This window comes from Leptidea sinapis, chromosome 4 (assembly GCF_905404315.1).
Source record: "Leptidea sinapis chromosome 4, ilLepSina1.1, whole genome shotgun sequence".
Lineage (NCBI taxonomy): Eukaryota > Metazoa > Arthropoda > Insecta > Lepidoptera > Pieridae > Leptidea > Leptidea sinapis.
This window is the reverse complement of record NC_066268.1, coordinates 13,133,391-13,151,853: the sequence shown is the minus strand read 5'-3', so window position 1 is coordinate 13,151,853 and position 18,463 is coordinate 13,133,391. Positions and strand designations below refer to the sequence as shown.

The window sequence follows — 18,463 nt, the reverse complement described above, 5'->3', positions numbered from 1 at the left end:
AATATTTGATACACGTATGGCTTGTGTGCAAAACTGATCACCGTTTGTTTTTTAAGACGTAACTTACCTTCTTTGTTAATACGTAAAACACCGCTGCTTACTCCCACCCATGACCGAAGCTTTATTCCCAATCCCAGGCTTTCTTTAAAACTTAATAGTAGATTGTTAACCTAGGGTCGAAAGAATCCATTCCCGAGGTACCTATTTAGACACCCGAGCGCAGCAAGGGCGGCTATAGTCCCCGTGTTTGTATACCCGTGTTAAGCACTTTACTTTTCATTTCGAATATGAGGAAGATAAAAGAATTTGTTTATCTAAACTATTTATTGATAATATATAATAATATTAGTAGTATTATTTAAAATTAGTTGTCAAATTAGGACAATTTAAGTCGACTTTTTAAATTTTAAATATGGAATTCACCGCGTAACTTATTCTGCTCAAAGAAGTTTACGCTATGTTCACACTGGCTGTTTAGAAAGTCACATGGCCGCAGCATATTTTTAATCAGTTTGTTTTTACATAAAACTCTTCACAGCTGACAACAGTTCTATTTTCAAACTTCATTCCGGCCCTTAGGTGGGAAGTAATTTTTATGAGTTATTCCCTCTCTATGCAGGGAAGCAGCATTTTCCACCCAATAATCAGATCAAAACAACATTACTTTCCGAGTATGAGAAATGAAAAGTAATTTTCTTTGTTTCATCTTTAATCCTCTACCTCAAGTGTGACTAAATAGTCAATCACTACCTGTTTCGCAAAACTGCACCATACCACCCACATTAACATTCATTGACCAACAGTCGACAGCCAGTGAACACGGAACAATGAGACGGTACTGATTTCTCTGGTGTTCTGGTGGTGAAAATGTGGGCGGCAGTGATATCTTAACATCAGGTGACTCGTACGCTCGTTTGTCTTCCTTTTCCATAAAAAATGACCTTAATCTATATCTGCGTTGAAGCTTAAAAGGTAGAAAATAAGTTTATAAAGATTAACAAAAATAAACAAAATCTTTTATTGTAAAAATTTATAAAAGTAGCCATTTTGAAAATATCTAAAAAATACCTCATTTCATAAATTACGGCGTTGTCATCGGTCCTTGATAAGTGTGCGGTTATAAATGAATCCGAGGTTTTGAAGAGATCAAAAATCACGTTCAAAGCTTGCGTTACATACAAACAGAGACAAATACCAAGCTAGTAAAACTGACTATTTATATTATTGCATTGTCATCGGTAGGTACTTCATAAAGTGTGCATAATTTCAAATCAATCCAATGTTTCGAAGTGGTCAAAAACTAGGTAGGTACGTACTAGTTACGAAAAGAGATACCTACAGACCATTTACATACTAAAACCGTGGAATAACCTTAAATGAATAAATAATTTACGTTACATTTGTAAGTCTTTTGTATGTTACCTACTGCATAGATTAAAATGGTTGAAAACATCATGATCTGCAGACAAACTTTGTGTTCTCAACTGCACCTACCACAGGTTACTGTTAAGTTAGAAATAATAACACATTAACAGATCAAAAGAAATGTAATAGGTAATTTTATATCGTGGTCGTAAGAACCAAGAAAATGAATCTTACCAAAATATCACTTTAATATTTATGGTTAGTATGGCAGCATCGTATGTAGGAGTAGTGAGAAGAGTTCGGAAGAATAGATTTAGTTATTTTTTCACTTGTTTTATCATTTTTCGATGTTTGTCTACGATTGCGGTTTCTTCACACGCTCTACATCTGAAACATTTTGAGAAACTTAATATTATATTATCGAAACGCAAGCTTTTTGTTAATCTCAATGCATTAAATAATGTATGTTCATTTAGGTAGATATCAAAATCTGAATCTAGATGCGACGTCAAAAAATACTAAATACTATCTATAATGGTCATGTTGATTAATGATACTTATATAGAAAAAGAATTGTTCGAACTTGTTTTAATCTATTGGTAAAAGTCATCTTGGCGACCTATGCAAGCACGATGGTCATAATCAGCTCGAACCAATACCTCTGCCAATACGTGGGGTATTGGCAGAGGTATTGGTTCGGTTATTATTTATCTACCTACTAGGTCGAATTTAACTTCGAGCATGAACAAGGTATTGAATGTTGTATGTTAGTGTGGCCATAATATCCTGAAGTTTCGTTGCCATTAAAGGGTGTCGTGAACTATAATGTTAATTTTTACTATAATTTTAAAGTAAAAAAATCACGGAAACATTAGTGTACGAATATGTTACCGTTAAAGATTATACGAGACTATTTAAGCAAAAGTTCCTTCAAATATATTATTGACAATGATGATTTTACATAAACGGCCTACTTTTTAGGAATAAACATTGTCGTTCATAATAGAAATTATCTAACCGAGGCACTTTTTGTCCGAGCCAGAAGTCACGAGTGTGGTCGGAGTAAGTCCTCAATTGTTTCTGGTCCCAGGAAACCGACTCCATACGCCACTCCGGTGACACCAGCGGCGGCTGGAGCTTCGGCAACGTTATCTTACAAAAACGTAAAATATTAATGTATACCTAGGTAATTTATTTTTTGAAGTCTCAGTAATACCCAAATAAAAAAAGGATTCTATTAGAAAGAATGTCCACTGATTGGCCTGCTGGATTCTTAATAGATACATATTGACGTACTTTCGAAGGGAAATTAAGTTACTGCTTGTTCTTTTTTAGGCGACTCAATGTCTACGTGTCGTTTAGAGCATGCCATGTATTCTAAAATAAACCATAATTTGTTCAATGTGTCCAAGGGGTACATATCTGATATAGTCGAGGGTTAGTCGTCAGGTCTTATAAAGAAAAGCATCCCAAGCTTGGATAGTTCGTGCCTTGTGACCAGGAGTGTTGCTGGAAGTGCTCAGGTACATTTTCAAAAAACGTCTTGCGAGATTCTATAACACGGTCTATGGCTGAGATCTATAAAGCGTACTTAGACTTTGCATAGACTTTACTTACGTAAAACTTAGGTGAGTGGAAGTTTAGCATAATCTTTAATTTCGTTTTTATAGTCATTTGACAGCTGAATTTATGCTGAGATTAAGCTAAGACAGCCGAATTCAAAAGTCAAGTTCGCGTTTTATCACACCCATTTAAGTTTTACGTACTTAAGTAAAGTCTGAGTAAAGTCTAAGTACGCTCTATAGATTAGCCTCAGACACTATCTTGATACACTCAGGCATAAATTTAGCTTTGAAAATGATATATAGAATAGCATCCGTTTATGTATCTAACAATATTTTTACTTGGTGTGATCGGCTTCAAACCACTGGAGGCCAGACAAATATTACCTATAGCCCATTGACTACTTACTGCTTTTACGTGGTAAATTGTATTGCCCCAATTTAATAGCCCAAGCAGTTAGATTATTTGTTTCTCACTAGAAATGTACCTTAATATTTATTCAGAGCTCGCAATCAAGTTCTGCTTGGCTGGCCGCATGTCTGTACGTGTGTCAAAACGCACCCCCTGTTCCTGCGCTTCATTTATTGAATACGCTTCTGGCATCAGCACCAGAGTTGATCTGTTCTCTGAGCCAGTGCTTGAGATTATTAAGATCTCATAGTGGTATAGTTATCTAGTTAAGTCTACAAGATTGTATGTCATGGCACACAAACACAGGTAAAAATATTTGCTTTGGATGACTAATACATGATTTAGGTACTGATATAAAGGGGTAGCTTAACGAACTTAAAAACGAAATGATTAATATTGCCGCACATTTTCGTGTTTAGTATGGTATAATTAGGTCTTTATTACTAGATGGAATTGTGAATATACAAGACAATATTGTATATTTACTTACTTTTATATTATTTCGTAATTAGGAACGCGAATGCAATGAGACGTGTTATTATATAGCAGTTAAACACTGCTTGTGATAGTTAGGTTTTAGGGTTTTTAGATAGTATTGTTAATTGAACCTTTCTTTTTGAATTAAGACGGTAAGGTTACATTTTGCATTAATCGATTATTAGCAGTAATTTGTAATTCTAACTACTATTACTTTTGAGTGTAACTTTGGTATAGAACTGTTTAACTTGGGTTATAGGTAAGTACATTATTTATTTACTAAATGGATCACCAATATAAGAAATAGTAGTTACAGGTTTAATAATTACATTGCATTTACTTATAAAATTGCATGCTTTGTGTTACAAAATTTATTAGTAAGGAGAAATCTAGAAAAATATTGATTAAAATTAGTAAATAACGAGCTATTTATATTAATTACAAATCTTTGAATGCAATATTCCAACTAATTTATTATTTAAGACTACCTAAGTATTACATTCCGAGGCTGTAGATAGGTCACACTGAATGAGCTTTAATTTAAAGTTTTTAAGACTATTAAAAATAATATCAATATTTGGACTTATCTTTGTATAGTTTTTACACGTGCAGTCTGTAGGTTGACTATACCCAAAAATCTATTAATGCTCTCCGTGTTCTCTAACATCTTCAGGATAATGTTGGGACTGCCTCGGTTGTAGCGCGTCCGGTATGTTTGTGGAGAACCGTGTCGATGGTTTCTCCACAATAATGTGGACAATAATCGCCTCCGTCAAAAATAGGTTCGAGAGAAGTCCCAATATTATTTTGAAGATTTATCGACAGGAGAGCGCATTGAAAGCGCACTGGATGTCTGCCTTAGTTTGTAAGTTTATTAATTATATCAACTAATATAGAATAAGTTTGTTAGTAACATATATGTAATTTGTTATTGTATTTTCTAACATAGGTTAAGACTGTTTCACTAACATTTGTGGACCTATTGTTGTCTAAAATAAATAATAATAAATAAATAGTCATTATAGCGACGAGAAATGCGTACCACAGGTGAATCACGTCCTAGATTGGTTTTACAGAAACTTGGCTCAAACAAATCACATAGATGTCGTGGTATTCTGGCAGGAAATTTAAATTTAAGTAACAGAGCTGGACAATCAATGCCGCCGTTTATTAACCTATGGAGAAATAACATGTCGAGATGAGATCATCGCGAGGATAGCTGCTGTAATTGAAAGTGCTCCATTTTGTCAGCATATGTCCTGACTGTATTTGGAGTCTTGAATCGGTACGATAAACTACCAATTAACTTTTTATGTACACTTTCCAGTCTATATATATACACCTTATAAGTCGGGTTCCAAGCTGTACTACAATACTCAAGCTTGCTCCTCACGTAACAATTATATAATTTAATTACTGTAGCTGGCTTTTTGAAGCCCTTTGTACTTTTAAAATAAAGCCCAGAGATCGATTTGCTTCAGCCGAGATTTTATCAATATGATCCAAAGAACGTAGCTTGCTGTCTACTTGGATACCGAGGTCTCGAATAATTGGTACTTCATGTAGTTTTTGTCCGTGAAGTATCCGGATTGCAAAGTGCATCGCTTTCTAACATACTTTATATGTTGACATTTTAAAAAAATGTTTAGAAACATTTTGTTCGTTGTGCAACAATCATGAATTTTGTCAATGTCATTCTGAAGGCATTTCAGAGCTGTTTCTCACTGTCTTGACCAACTTGAGGTCGTTTGCATAAAGATAAACGTCGATGTGATTTACAGATCGTATTATGTCATTGATGAAGACATTGTAAAATAGAGGCCCCAGAATGGAGCCCCGAGGTATACGAGAAGACGCCACAAATGGTTGAGATTCTTTTCCATCCATAACTACTCTCGCCTATCGCTTAGAAAGGTAGGAAGTACACCATTCAAGAAGGTTATCAGTTATTCCGAATATGTGTAATTTTCCAATGAGAATTTTATGGTTTACCTTGTCTACCTGTATGTTTTGATCTACGGTTTCTTTCAATTCGGACATAAAAAGTGTAAGATTTAGACTTACTTAGAATTAAGGACATAAAAGCTAAGAGATCGACTAATAAGTCGATCTCTTAGCCATAAACCCATGTTGTTTAGTGGTAATATATTTTTGTACATGTGAATAAATAACGTTATGCACCAGTGATGGATATTGATAGATAGATAGGATAGAGATTGGGCGGTAATTAGTTATTTGGTCTTTCTTCCGTTTTTGTATATAGGGACTAGTCTTGCTTCCTTCCAGACATCTAGGAATGTTCCTGACAGCAGGGATTTATTGAACAAATATGCGAGGTGCAAACCTAGCATATTAGCACAATTTACTAAGAATATTGGATGTATATTATCTGGACCTCTGCCTTTAGTGGTTTCAATCATTTTAAGCTTCTTTGCGACTTCTTCAGGTGTGAATTCGAAATGTCCTATGACGTCTAGTGGTTCATTCCATGATTCTGGATTTTTTATGTGGTTGAATCTTTTTCATATACTGAAGAGAAATGCATTGCAAACATGTTTGGTATATCGTTTGGATTTGATGTTACATTGTAGTTTAGGGTCACAGTGTCTGGATACAACGAACTATTCTTTCTCATGTTTATCTCTCAAATTATTTCGGATTCTTCATAAGTTCATTTTCGAGTCCATTGATGTATTTGACATAACAGTCCTTTATCAGCCTTTTGCAATCATCTCTTAGGTATTCATATTCTATTATGTATGGTTAAGGCCGAAGAATTGATAAATTATTTCGTGACTACCTTTTTTTATGAAAATAAGGGACGAGACGAACAGGACGTCCAGCTGATGGTAATTGATACGCCCTGCCCTTTACAATGCAGTGCCACTCAGGATTCTTGAAAAACCCAAAAATTCTGAGCGGCATTACAATTGCGCTCGCCTAGCTACGGCGCCCTTCAGACCGAAATACAGTAATGCTTACACATTACTGCTTCACGGCAGAAGACTATTGTTAATGTTAATTTAGTTTATTTAGTTCCACATCCTGTGCAAAGGAGCCTCCTACCTAACCTACATCAAGCTACAAAAATAATATTCCAAGTTATTTATTATCTTACTGGGTTTGCAGGCGCTGGCAGTCCAGGCAGAGGTGCCTTGATGTCTTGCGATGCTACGTTAAGCGGCACGTATTCCCTTCTCATTTGACTCTTATACATGTCTCCACACAGAATGTTCCGAGCCTGGGGGTCGTCTATATCGTCCATACTCACCGCAGGTGTCATCACTAGCCGTGGACGAGATTTTTGGACTTCATCACGTTCCTCGTCAATTGGTTTAGACTACAAATACAGCTATGTAAGAAGTAGCCAAAAGTTATACAAATAATCTCCTTAGGTAAGTATTTCTTGTTAGAAGTAGTATAGAAGTATGTCTTAGAAGCTAATCGAGATAGGTTTGAAACTGACAGATTAAAAATGATATGAACACTCAATCTTTTATTACTTAATGTCATCATCATTTCAGCAGGAAGACGTCCACTGCTGGACAAAGGCTTCCCCCAAAGTTCGCCATGACGACCGGTCCTGCGCTGCCCTCATCCAACATATCCCGGCGATCTTAACCAAAACGTCGTTCCATCTTGTGGGGGCCCTACCACCACTACGTCTTCCGGTAAGGGCTTAACTTATTCTGTTACTCTAGTGTTTGTGCTGACGGATCCAGAGAAGGTGGAGATAATATCCATTCCAAAGGAAAGAAATATACCATAGTTACTCCAACTTAAGTTTTCAGCAATTTCCGCAGTTACACCTATCGCTTTAGACGTATTTTAAAGGTGAGAAGTATGGTACTTTTAATATAATTTTAATGCGCAGTGCTGAGTTGTAAGTTCTCATTGACTATATTGGCGTATGGCAGTTGCAAGACCGATTCAATTTATGAAATGGATTTATTTAACTTACAAAAGGTTTCTGCACAACTTTAGGATTTGTTCGAACAATTTCTTTAGGTGTTATCATCAAATCAAAACTTGGCCGATCTCCCTTCCACTCCGCCATTGTGTGGATATGTTTGTATAGAGGTCTTCCTCGCACTGAGTGACTTGCTCTCGGCTTGTAAACAGTTTTAGGATACTCCTTGATCGCACCATATCGGAAATCAGTTTTATTTGTTGTCTCATACTGGAACAGCAGAGATTCATATCTTTTACGTGCTGTACTTGACATGTTGTGTGCTTTGAAAATTGAAACAACTGGTTTTTTGACAAAAGTTACTATTTTTAATTTGTCAGGTGTCATTTCCAGATTAAAGTCATAATGACGTTTCGTTCTTTTTATTAATAAATGTCACCACATTTTACAAATATGATATTTAATCATAAATTATATTTAAGAAGAAAAAGATTGTATTCCGTCTCACGCAGACGCAACTGATAAGACAGATAACAGCTGTAGAGCCGGTAACTACGGCGGCCATACTGTTTATAATCTTATATATATATATCGTTAGTGGTATTTGTTACCAAACTCCTCCGAAACGGCTAAACCAATTTGTTTGAAAATTTGTGTGTATATTGGGTAGGTCTGAGAATCAACTGACATCTATTTATCATACCCCTAAATGATAAGGGTCACCCACCCCTAAATATATTTTTTTATTATTACTTTACATGAAAATACAACGTTTGCTGGGTCTGCTACTTTATATATTATAATAGAAAAGAATAATATGATAGAAGATTGTTCATCTTCTATCATATTATACGGCTTATAATGTGTCCTTATTCTAGGTGTGAATGAGATTAAACTGTAGTTGCTTACTTATTATATACACATGTGTAATTTTTTAAGACACGCCATTTATGAAATGCAAGTTTATTTTATTAGTGTCCATCTTCATTCCTTCATATCTCTTTAAATATTGATCCCAGTGTATACTTATGACCTTTTTTAGAAAATTTTATGAAGTTTTTTTTTTTTGCTGTGAGCCACGGGTTATCGGTTATATAATGTAATGTAATATATAAGCGACCTATACGGTTTGTAAAGGCCTCCTATATTGCACCTACATCTAAGCATTTGTTTATAAAAATCAAAACGCAATGATTTTCATCAACTCTATTTTTTAATAAAATTATGTTTGAGACTGTTATGGGCAAAAATTGAGACACCACCGCCCCTGAACTCTTATCTGTAGTTGTAGTAATGAGTATAACTTGGAAGCTGAATACTATTTGCCACATACTCTGAGTTGATTCATGTTTCTGTTATAACTATTAAGTGAATAATGGTATTTTCGAAAGACTGAACATTATTGCAATTACAATTGCATTATTACAAACATATTGATGATGAAGCTAATGCTTCAACCCCATCCATCAGCACTTTGAGCCAAAAATCGCGTATACACTAATCATTACCTCTATTTGGCAGTTTTTGGTCTTTGTTGAGTGAGTTATCAGTAACACATGAGTTGGGTTATTATTATTTGCTAAAAATTGATGTATTTTACCTGGTTAGTAGCAGTGGCGTGCATATTATATAGGCAATTAGGCAGTGCCTACTACGTAATAAACCTTAGTAAATATAACACTAGTGTTAAAAGTTAATTATGTTTAATTTTGTTCCGTTATTTTATAACCAAACTTCTATTTAACACCCACTCATAAAATTTTTCGTTACACTAGATACCAGATACCTACGGTGAGCAATCTTTGCATATTCCAAAGCTCAACTACGACTAGTTAGATCCACAGTGCCTACCTTGCTGAAAAACCAATGCACCAATGCAATGCAACCTTGGGTAGTAGCTACATACCTACCTACTGAGATAGAAGTTTAAGGAACAATTTATCGGACATATCTTATTTAAAGTGAATCTCAGTAAATTATCCAATCCCGTTTTCCAGTAAAAGTATCAAATAAAACAAAAACTAATATTGATTTCATTTATTTAAAATTCACCAAATCTGTAACACATTAAAATAAAATAAAATTAACGTTGTTTAAATACACTACTACCGTTCTATATCACAAAATATTTTGGGTAATTTTGTAATTCCATTAATTATATGATAAACATCAATAAATAAATTGTAAATATGGTCTGTTTTAGTTGGCAACACTAGTAGGTAGTTAAAATTAATTCTCTGAGCAATGACGTTCTAAACACATATATGGACATATCATTTGCAGTCTGATAGCGGAACGTGAAAAGTGTGATTAAAGACAATGTAAGCACACTTAGTCGTGTGTCAACTGTTACTGGCCCATTCAAATCTGAACTAAATAAATGTTTTACATTGCTGCTTACTCACCAAGAATATTTTAAGCAACTGAAGTAAATGTGGGCGATGTAAGCAATGTTTGCAAGATATAGCAGTCAATGCTTATTATGGTGTCATTTGTGGCATGTTCCATATTTCCGCTTTGTTTCCATACGACGTGATTTGCCTTTATGTATAGAACGTCATTCATTGCCTCATTGATCAGAGTAACCAATACAACAATGTTGTTATCGCCCCCATATAAAGCATATGGGCGGGATTTTTAATGTCAATCAAAGACGTTCAGGAATGTCAAGCAAAAATGGTCACAATTCCCAATTTGTCAGGTCTCACAAGAGCCCAAAAATAAATAAAACTTATTTATTGCTAAAATAATTGCTTAGACACTCGAAAATGGCTCCACTGGATAGAAAATATTAATTATTCGTAAATTGTATATTGTTCTTTTTTATGGAATAGGAGGAGAAACGAGCGTACGGGTCACCTGGTGTTAAGTGATCACCGCCGCCCACATTCTCTTGCAACACCAGAGGAATCACAAGAGCGTTGCCGGCCTTTAAGGAAGGTGTACGCGCTTTTTTTGAAGGTCGCTTTGTTTAATATTTTAAAGTGATCCAGTGATCAATTAGACAGCTCCACTGTCGACTACCTGCGGGCCTACCATGAACTGTTATTGCGATTCAATTGATGATCTAAACTGAACTGCTTTGTTATTTCATATCACGACGTCGACGAAGCTATACAATTTAGGTTGACGTCAAATCAAGTCGGAAATTGAATCGCAAACTGTTTGAGTTCGTTTATTCATTCGTACCACGAGGTAATATTTCAACCTAAACTGGATAGCTTATGTGTCAAAGTGCGCGATTAAAAAAAAGTTGCTACTTTCTTAGCGGAAAGTGAATCGTTTTGTTAATAACTTTAAATAAATAGTGAATAAATACATAGACCATACAGAAAAGGAAAATGGAATTGATGAAAGATGAGATGAGAATACTTTATTGGACTTTTTTGTAAAAAAAAATACTGATTATAAATACCAAACATGAAAATACTAAAGACGAGGCAGCAAAGCCCCTGGCTATAGCCTGTTCGCAAGAACGAATTAAAAAAAAAGTACTCTATGCTCCTGTCAAATCAAACATCAATGGAGGTGCGTTCATAACTCGGTTATTTTTACGAAAACACCTAAGCAAACATTTAATTTGTAAATCAAAGAACTATATATATTTATTTTACTATTATTTAATAAGTACAAAAAAGGGCTTAATGGTTTATAATTTGACGCTATAAAGTGCAAATTTAAATGTATTTGTAGTAATATCTACGCAAAAAAACGCCAAAATCATATCATTATAGGTTTTTAAAACGCAACGCATATGGTTCGAGTAAGAGATACAGACTTATGCAATGACTGCACAGCGTCATCTCTTTCTCACACCGCGGACCACGGATAAATTTATTTCGTTCATTTTTCCATAAGTGATTCAAACACCACTCTGTTACAGGGTTCATGGTATTAATCTTAGCGATTCAGTTTATGTACCTAAACTGAACTGTATCGGAATTGAATCGCTAATTAAAAGTTGATGGTAGGCCTTCTGTCCCTAGGTCAGTTGTGGCTGTGTCAGTGTTGATTAACAGAAAAACTATAAATAAAAATCTCGAATAATATTGCGAACCAAAAGAGCTTCCGGTTACTTGGCTATTTCATTAAGCTATAGATCATTTATACGTCTAGATAGACTATTGACAGTTGATCTCTATTTTGAGCAATGCACGCACACAAACACAAAGTGACAAACAAATCGCGATCGTAAGACGTAGCTTGTCACGCACACGTAAAGTAATAAAAAGTAATAAACCTGGCCTGTTTTCATCGGTTGTCTAGCAGCAAGAGGCTCTATCTAGACGTATAAATTATCTAAGCACTATACCTAACGTTGCCACTGTTTAAATTAGCACCTAACATAAAACGACAGACACAGCTGTACATGACATGTTCGTAAAATAAATTAAATATTTAAAAAACCTTTAATTTACCTATACGAGATCAATTTCACTTATATACACCTTACATACATTAAGTAGATATTACTTTTACATATCACATGAGTAGGTAATCTCGAATTCATTTTATTGACCGGGAATTGTGACGTCATAATTATTGTGTGACGGAATTAACATGTACATAATACGCAAAGCAAAATATTAGCTACCTGGCAGAATATTGCACCATTGGAATCATTAAAATTTACTTTTACACAAGACTTTTTACAAAATGCAATTAAAAACAACGCAAGTGCCAAAAAAATAAATTACAAGGTTTTTAAGCCCTGGCCGCAACAACCGTCATTTTTAAATAGTAACGCATCTCACTCGGAGATCTTGACTGTTTCCCCTGGCTGACAGCGTTCACAGTCCGTCTTCATCCAGATTGGACCTAAGCATATTAATGCCTTTCCAATGATTTTCGCTTCGTCAATGATAGTTCGTCTCCAGGTTTGCTTTAGGGCAGTTTTGTTGCCTTGGGGTCTCGAGGCTATCTTAGGTATATAGTAAGAATTCTCTTAATAGTGTGTGACCTATCTAGTTCCATTTCCAACGTTTGATCTGCGGATCGAACGCGATTTTATCGTAGCGTTCCCAAATATGATCATTTGAAATTTTGCCAATTCAGTTTTGTGAAGGCATCTGTGTACAAAGACCTGGAACTGGATTATTCTATTGTGTCTGAATTTAGTATTGTGAATTTACAAATATAGTTCTTCGTGGCTTTAATATTAATTATTTTCTCGGGGACGCCAATTTCTCGTAAGCGAGACTAGATAATAACCGACCTCAATATATCGAAGGCTTATTCAAAATCTACTGTAATAAAAAATTATAAAATTTTTTTAAGCCTTTCCAAAAAAGAAAAGGTCCCGAACGAAAAGGGGCCGCGTAATTTTTAGAAAGAAACTTATTAAGATGTGGTTTATTGAATTTACTTGATGCCACAAAAACGTTGAAACGTTACAACTTTTCCTACTAAGACAACCCACGTTACCCTCTTTGAAAGAAATTGTTACGAGTCCCGTGCGTACATAAACTAAATTTGCATAGCACATTGGATATAATGCCTTTCCATTTGTTGCATTAACAGAGTACAAGAATTCGTTTTGCGCCACCTCGTAAGTAAACTCGATTCCAAGTTAAAAAGACTGGTTCAGCAGTACAGAGTTATAAAATTTTTTGGAATTCACTCTACAAATATTAGCTGCACACTGCACAGGCTATGCCCATGTGACAGCTACATCGTGTTTTATTTTGACATTGCATTGCAAATGGCCGTCGCTTGAGTTCCGAGTATTCGTCTTTGTGACGTAAATTTTGACTGATATGGTAAATGAATGTACATTCATTGTATTTCATTCTGTGTCTTGTTTGACACTATAACTCTCTCTCACTACAAGTGGGTGGCTCCTTTGCACAGGATGCCGGCTATATTATGGGTACCACAACGGTGCCTATTTCTGGCGTGAAGCAGTATGTGTAAGCATTATTGTGTTTCGGTCTGAAGGGCGCCGTCTCAAGGTGACGAGCGTAATTGTAGTAGTGCCGGTCAGATTTTTTTTTCTGAGCGGCACTGCATTGTAATGGGCAAGGTGTATCAATTAACATCAGATGAAGTCCTGCGTGTCTCGGCCCTTATTTTCATTAAAAAAAACTCACATTCATCCCTCTGAGCAGTAGCTATGTATATTTTGTCTTTATCTGTTAATTTATAGATACTTTTTAAATGAAACGCAAGCTAAACACGCCCAATGTAAACGAACCGATATTTAATGGCACGACGGGTTATTTGATATTAATGAATTATGACGTCACATCACTTCCCATTTCAGTAACCTACAACAGTCGTTAATTCGTCAACGAGTGTGAAACTGCGATTAACACTCTCTGGATAGATATGTTATTGTATTGCAACGGAATTGTATTCAGGTACAAATGTTACCTTTAGAACCACTATTACCCTATACTAGTAAATTTAATAATAAAAATATGCTATTTTACGAAACGACTGTAATATTGAAATAACCCTATTTTTTATAGAATACTTCGGGAGTTAATGACTATTTTTATATTACAGCAAAATGTATTGAAATACATACATGTACTAGTTAAATATAAAACCTTTTAAAAGTACATTTGGAAGTAGAACAGTAGGTCTTATATTCATATTATAAATTAGCGCAGGTGATAAAATGAAATGATAAGAAGAAATTATTACAAAATGGTTGCAACAGACGACAATAGTTGTGATTTGTGAGCAAATATATTGCTACACCGACAGTTAACAATGATATGACGCGTATAAGTTATGACAGTACAATTAATGGAATCCATGGAATAAGTAATAAATACGCCAATATGAGCACCTTAACAGATCATCAGCGAAATTAAGAAAAAAAAGAAAAGAATCGACGAAAACAAAAAGTCATTCATAAGCAAATCGCTTTTGCATTTATTTGGCGAAGGTTGGGACAAACCAACGCGTTCAATTCGCGTCCGCGGTGGCGATAACTGCGCGTGCAAAAGTTGTGTACACTGTCGCGTTTGTTCTTACGTTCACCAGAGTGGGGCCATTCATTTAACTACAATGTTCTCTAATACAGTTGGTGAAATTGAAGAAGTTTTACTTCTGTCTGCTCTCATTGAAGATGAAGAGGAACTAGACAGGTAAGTACAACACAATCATAGTAAGTCTACTGAACGCGTTGGTTTGGCCTAGCCTTTATTGTGTAGCAGGCTTTTGTTCCGACTGTATAATGTCGTGAACATTACCATTCCCCTAAACATATTCCCTAAGGTTTATTTTTTAAATTATATATATCGAAACAAATCCAGTTATTAAAATTTATCAAATATTCTAATTAATCTTACAAAGTAATAAGTCCAGTTAAAATCTTAGTGACACAAACATTTGGTTTTGATACTTAATGACGACATAATTCATCGGAAAACTCCTATTAATAAGGCAAATAGCACTTTATAGGTAAAAGGAACATTATTGGTGACAATTCTGACACGATCACTTAAATCTTTGTGTAAAAACAAAAGTTATCTCTTGCCTTCTGAATCAATAAATAAAGCTTCTAGCTTGATATTTGCCTATTCCGAAAAGAAACATGATCGCCGAACACTTAAAGACTGCAGATAAGGTCCGCCGTCTATTAGAGCTTTAAAATTCAACTTTTGTTGACTTAACGTTAAATAAGATTGGACTGGTCCACTCAGAACAGACACCATTGTATACAGTATAATTATATTAAAATACACATTTATATACAAATATTGTGAGCCTTAAGAAAATAAATAAACATCTCATATTATATCATCACCACATTTCTAAATTGCAATGTCGCGTAATTCGTATTCATATTCGATATAAATAATAATAGAATTGAAGGAATCCAAATAATGGCTTGAAACCTAGAAGATATTACAAAAATAAAATATTAAGTATAGACAATGACCGAAGAGTAAGAGCACTGTAGAAGCGCGGTAGAGTACAGACAATTTCCTACCGTTGACAAATAGGATCTGTCAATCCGGCACCTTGAGTTCGGTCCAGACGGGACAGTAGGGCGAAGCGGGACCGCCCCACGACCAGCCGCGCGGTATCGCCAGGTGGCAGAGGCCAGAACGGATGACGCCGGCGCGACCGTTGAAGCTGCTCTTGTCTATGGCACCTGAACACAACACCGTGCTCCGGCCCGGTGTGTTCGGATCTACCGTCGTGTTTTTATCTTCGCTCAATATTGACTCGCAATTTTTAAATACTGCAATAAAAATAAAACACAAGTTAAGAAATAATTTTCATAAACCGGATGAGGGTATGTTCCCTGACTTCATAAAATACAGCAGAAATATACCTTTTTTTTTTAAATCGGGCATTTCTTTTGACCCTGCTAATTTTATGCCTATTTCAGTACTGCCTGTTTTTAATAAAATTTTAGAAAAACTTTTGCTTCAGCAGCTACTAACGCATTTTTGAAAATTATTAAACAATAATCAATTTGGTTTCACTAGGGGCTTATCAACAATTAAATAAATTAGGCTCATTAAACACATTTTTGACGCCTGGGAAGAGTCACAGGATGCACTAGGCATTTTATTTGACTTGTCCAAAGCATTTGACTGCGTCCACCATGAAACTTTACTCCAAAAATTAAAGCATTATGGAGTAAAAAGTACAGCCCTAAATCGGCAAACGCTCTTCGGGTAAACCTGTAGGAATAAGTGTTCCGCAGGGTTTTATTCTCGGTCCTTTCTTGTTTCTTATATATATTAAGTATTTACCGTTTGTGGCAGATGATAGCCATGAGATAGTTGTTTCCTTATGATACTTTTTTATTTTTAAAGTAAAGCGACATGCAGATATTGATGACGAGCTATGCGTATGCAATCTCAAAGATTGGTGGCGTTGGTTTGAGACTAAGAAACGGCACATAATCAGTAAAAAAACCAAAGTTTTTAATGTACACTACACCAAACACAGCGGAGATAGATAGATAAAAAGCTTCAATGGGGTCAACATATTGCCCAACTCGCAGATAGACTCAGCTCAACGGCATAAGCCGTTAGAAAGACTGGAGAGTAGACGAATGTTGCTACTGCTAGATTAGTGTACTTAGCTATTTTCACAGCATCTGTGGGGTCACGCTGCTACCATTGATATTTATTATTGTTAGTGTTTGCTCTGAACTATTCGTGGTATATATCAGGTTGGTTATAGATAGTCACAAAAAAAAAATTTTTCAGAAATAAATATTATGACTGTTCATTGTCAGTACGTTTATGAAAATTAGTACATGTTAAAGTACCGATTAAGCAAACCATTGTTGCACCATTTGTCAATTTTTAGATGACGTCATAATTTTAACTTTTAACCGTAAGCGTCCAATTAATTTTAATGTTAAATAGGTAAATAGCGACGTGTCAAAAGTATAAAACAAATGTTCGATATTGACTTGATATTTCACTTTTAAACTTTACCTATGTCACAGTAGACATATGTATCAGTACGGAAACTAAGCCTTGTTGATAAAATACTTACCTATATGTGCGTACACTCCATTGAAGCAATAGGGTTGTCAGGTTATTTTTCTAAACGACATTAAAAAAGGAGTTTTGGAACGAAGTTCCTTATGGGGCGTTGCAGAGCGTAAAAATGTAAAAAGCGAAAGATTTTTATGTATATTGTAAGAGTTTGTATTATAGCTATGCAGTTTATAAAGCAATATTATAGTCTACATGAGGACTGTTATGTAATGTTTTTAAACAACATTTTGTTGAATGTTTTTCTTGGAATGTTTTTTTTTAATTTTCGTTGAAATATTGACGGGAATTTTTGAAATATGTGTTTTTAAACTTTGACCGTTGAAGTTTCACTTGTACCTCAGTCTTAAGAAACTCTTTCCTGCAGTCATCCCACGAAGATGTCTAGACGGGGCAATTCTTGTTTTCGTGAGTGTCAATAATGAATATGACACCCATTTCAATATCCAAGATGGCGGATGTGACATTTTCAATAAAACCGATATGGGTGTCATTTTCGAGATTTTCGGGAGTATCAAAAATTGGCAATTTCATGTAACCACCATCTTGGATAAACATTCTGACACCACGATCTATTTCAGCACCCTCAAAAACCATGAAAACGACACGCGTGACGAAAAACTTAAACATTTTTTGCAGTCGCAGTCTTGAATTTTCATTTTGGCAGAACTTGCCAGAATGAAAATTCATTTAGAATATCACTCATGAAAATCATTTGAAAATGATAAAAATTAGCCGTATACCACGCAATACACTGGCATTTTTAAAAAGATCGCGGAATCAAATAACAACGTGACACTCGACTCGTATTGACCGCGAAAACTGCTTAGGGGAGGCCCCCCGGAGGTCGAAGCGCATGTTTGTGTGAGAGTGTCATTTCGAACGTTTGTAGGTAGTTTCCGTACTGATACATAATATGTCTACTGTGCCTATGTCAAGGAATACGTCGGTGGAGTCGCAGTAACGCAGTCTATGTTAAAGTCGGCGTTCCTGTTAACGTCAAATTTTACTTATCCTTAACCATAACAGTAACCAAGTTTCATGGCGACGAGCTCAAAATTTTTTAACGAAAATATGGGACAAGACGAGCAGGGAGTTCACCTGATGGTAATTGATACGCCCTGCCCATTACAATGCCGTGCCGCTCAGGATTATTGACAAGCTCAAAAATTCTGAGCGGTACTACAACTGCGCTCGTCACCTTGACACATAAGTTGAAAGTCTCATTTACCCAGTAAATTCACTAGCTACGGCGCCC

The 18,463-nt window shown here is 35.4% G+C and overlaps 2 protein-coding genes across 6 annotated transcripts in view; both read right to left on the bottom strand.

Moving 5' to 3' along the window:
- The window catches only part of LOC126979898 (endonuclease/exonuclease/phosphatase family domain-containing protein 1-like), a 301,297-nt gene that overhangs the window by 235,294 nt on the left and 47,540 nt on the right, over positions 1–18,463 (bottom strand). For 3 of the 5 annotated variants that reach the window (XR_007732909.1, XR_007732910.1, XR_007732908.1), the window contains exon 6: positions 10,586–15,926. Coding sequence is in view for 1 of the 5 variants with exons in the window: in XM_050829484.1 (XP_050685441.1) it covers positions 15,691–15,926 (236 nt within the window). In the remaining 4 variants the exon portion in view is untranslated. Of the gene's footprint in view, positions 1–9,748; positions 15,927–18,463 lie in introns of those variants that run through there. The other 2 variants (XR_007732911.1, XM_050829484.1) reach the window with 2 other exon arrangements.
- Positions 1,533–8,063, bottom strand: LOC126979941 (uncharacterized). Its single transcript, XM_050829538.1, has 4 exons — positions 7,778–8,063; positions 6,935–7,156; positions 2,384–2,517; positions 1,533–1,752 (listed from the first exon to the last, which is right to left on the bottom strand). The coding sequence occupies exons 1-4, from the start codon at positions 8,039–8,041 to the stop codon at positions 1,683–1,685; spliced, it is 690 nt and encodes a 229-aa protein (XP_050685495.1). The 5' UTR covers positions 8,042–8,063; the 3' UTR covers positions 1,533–1,682.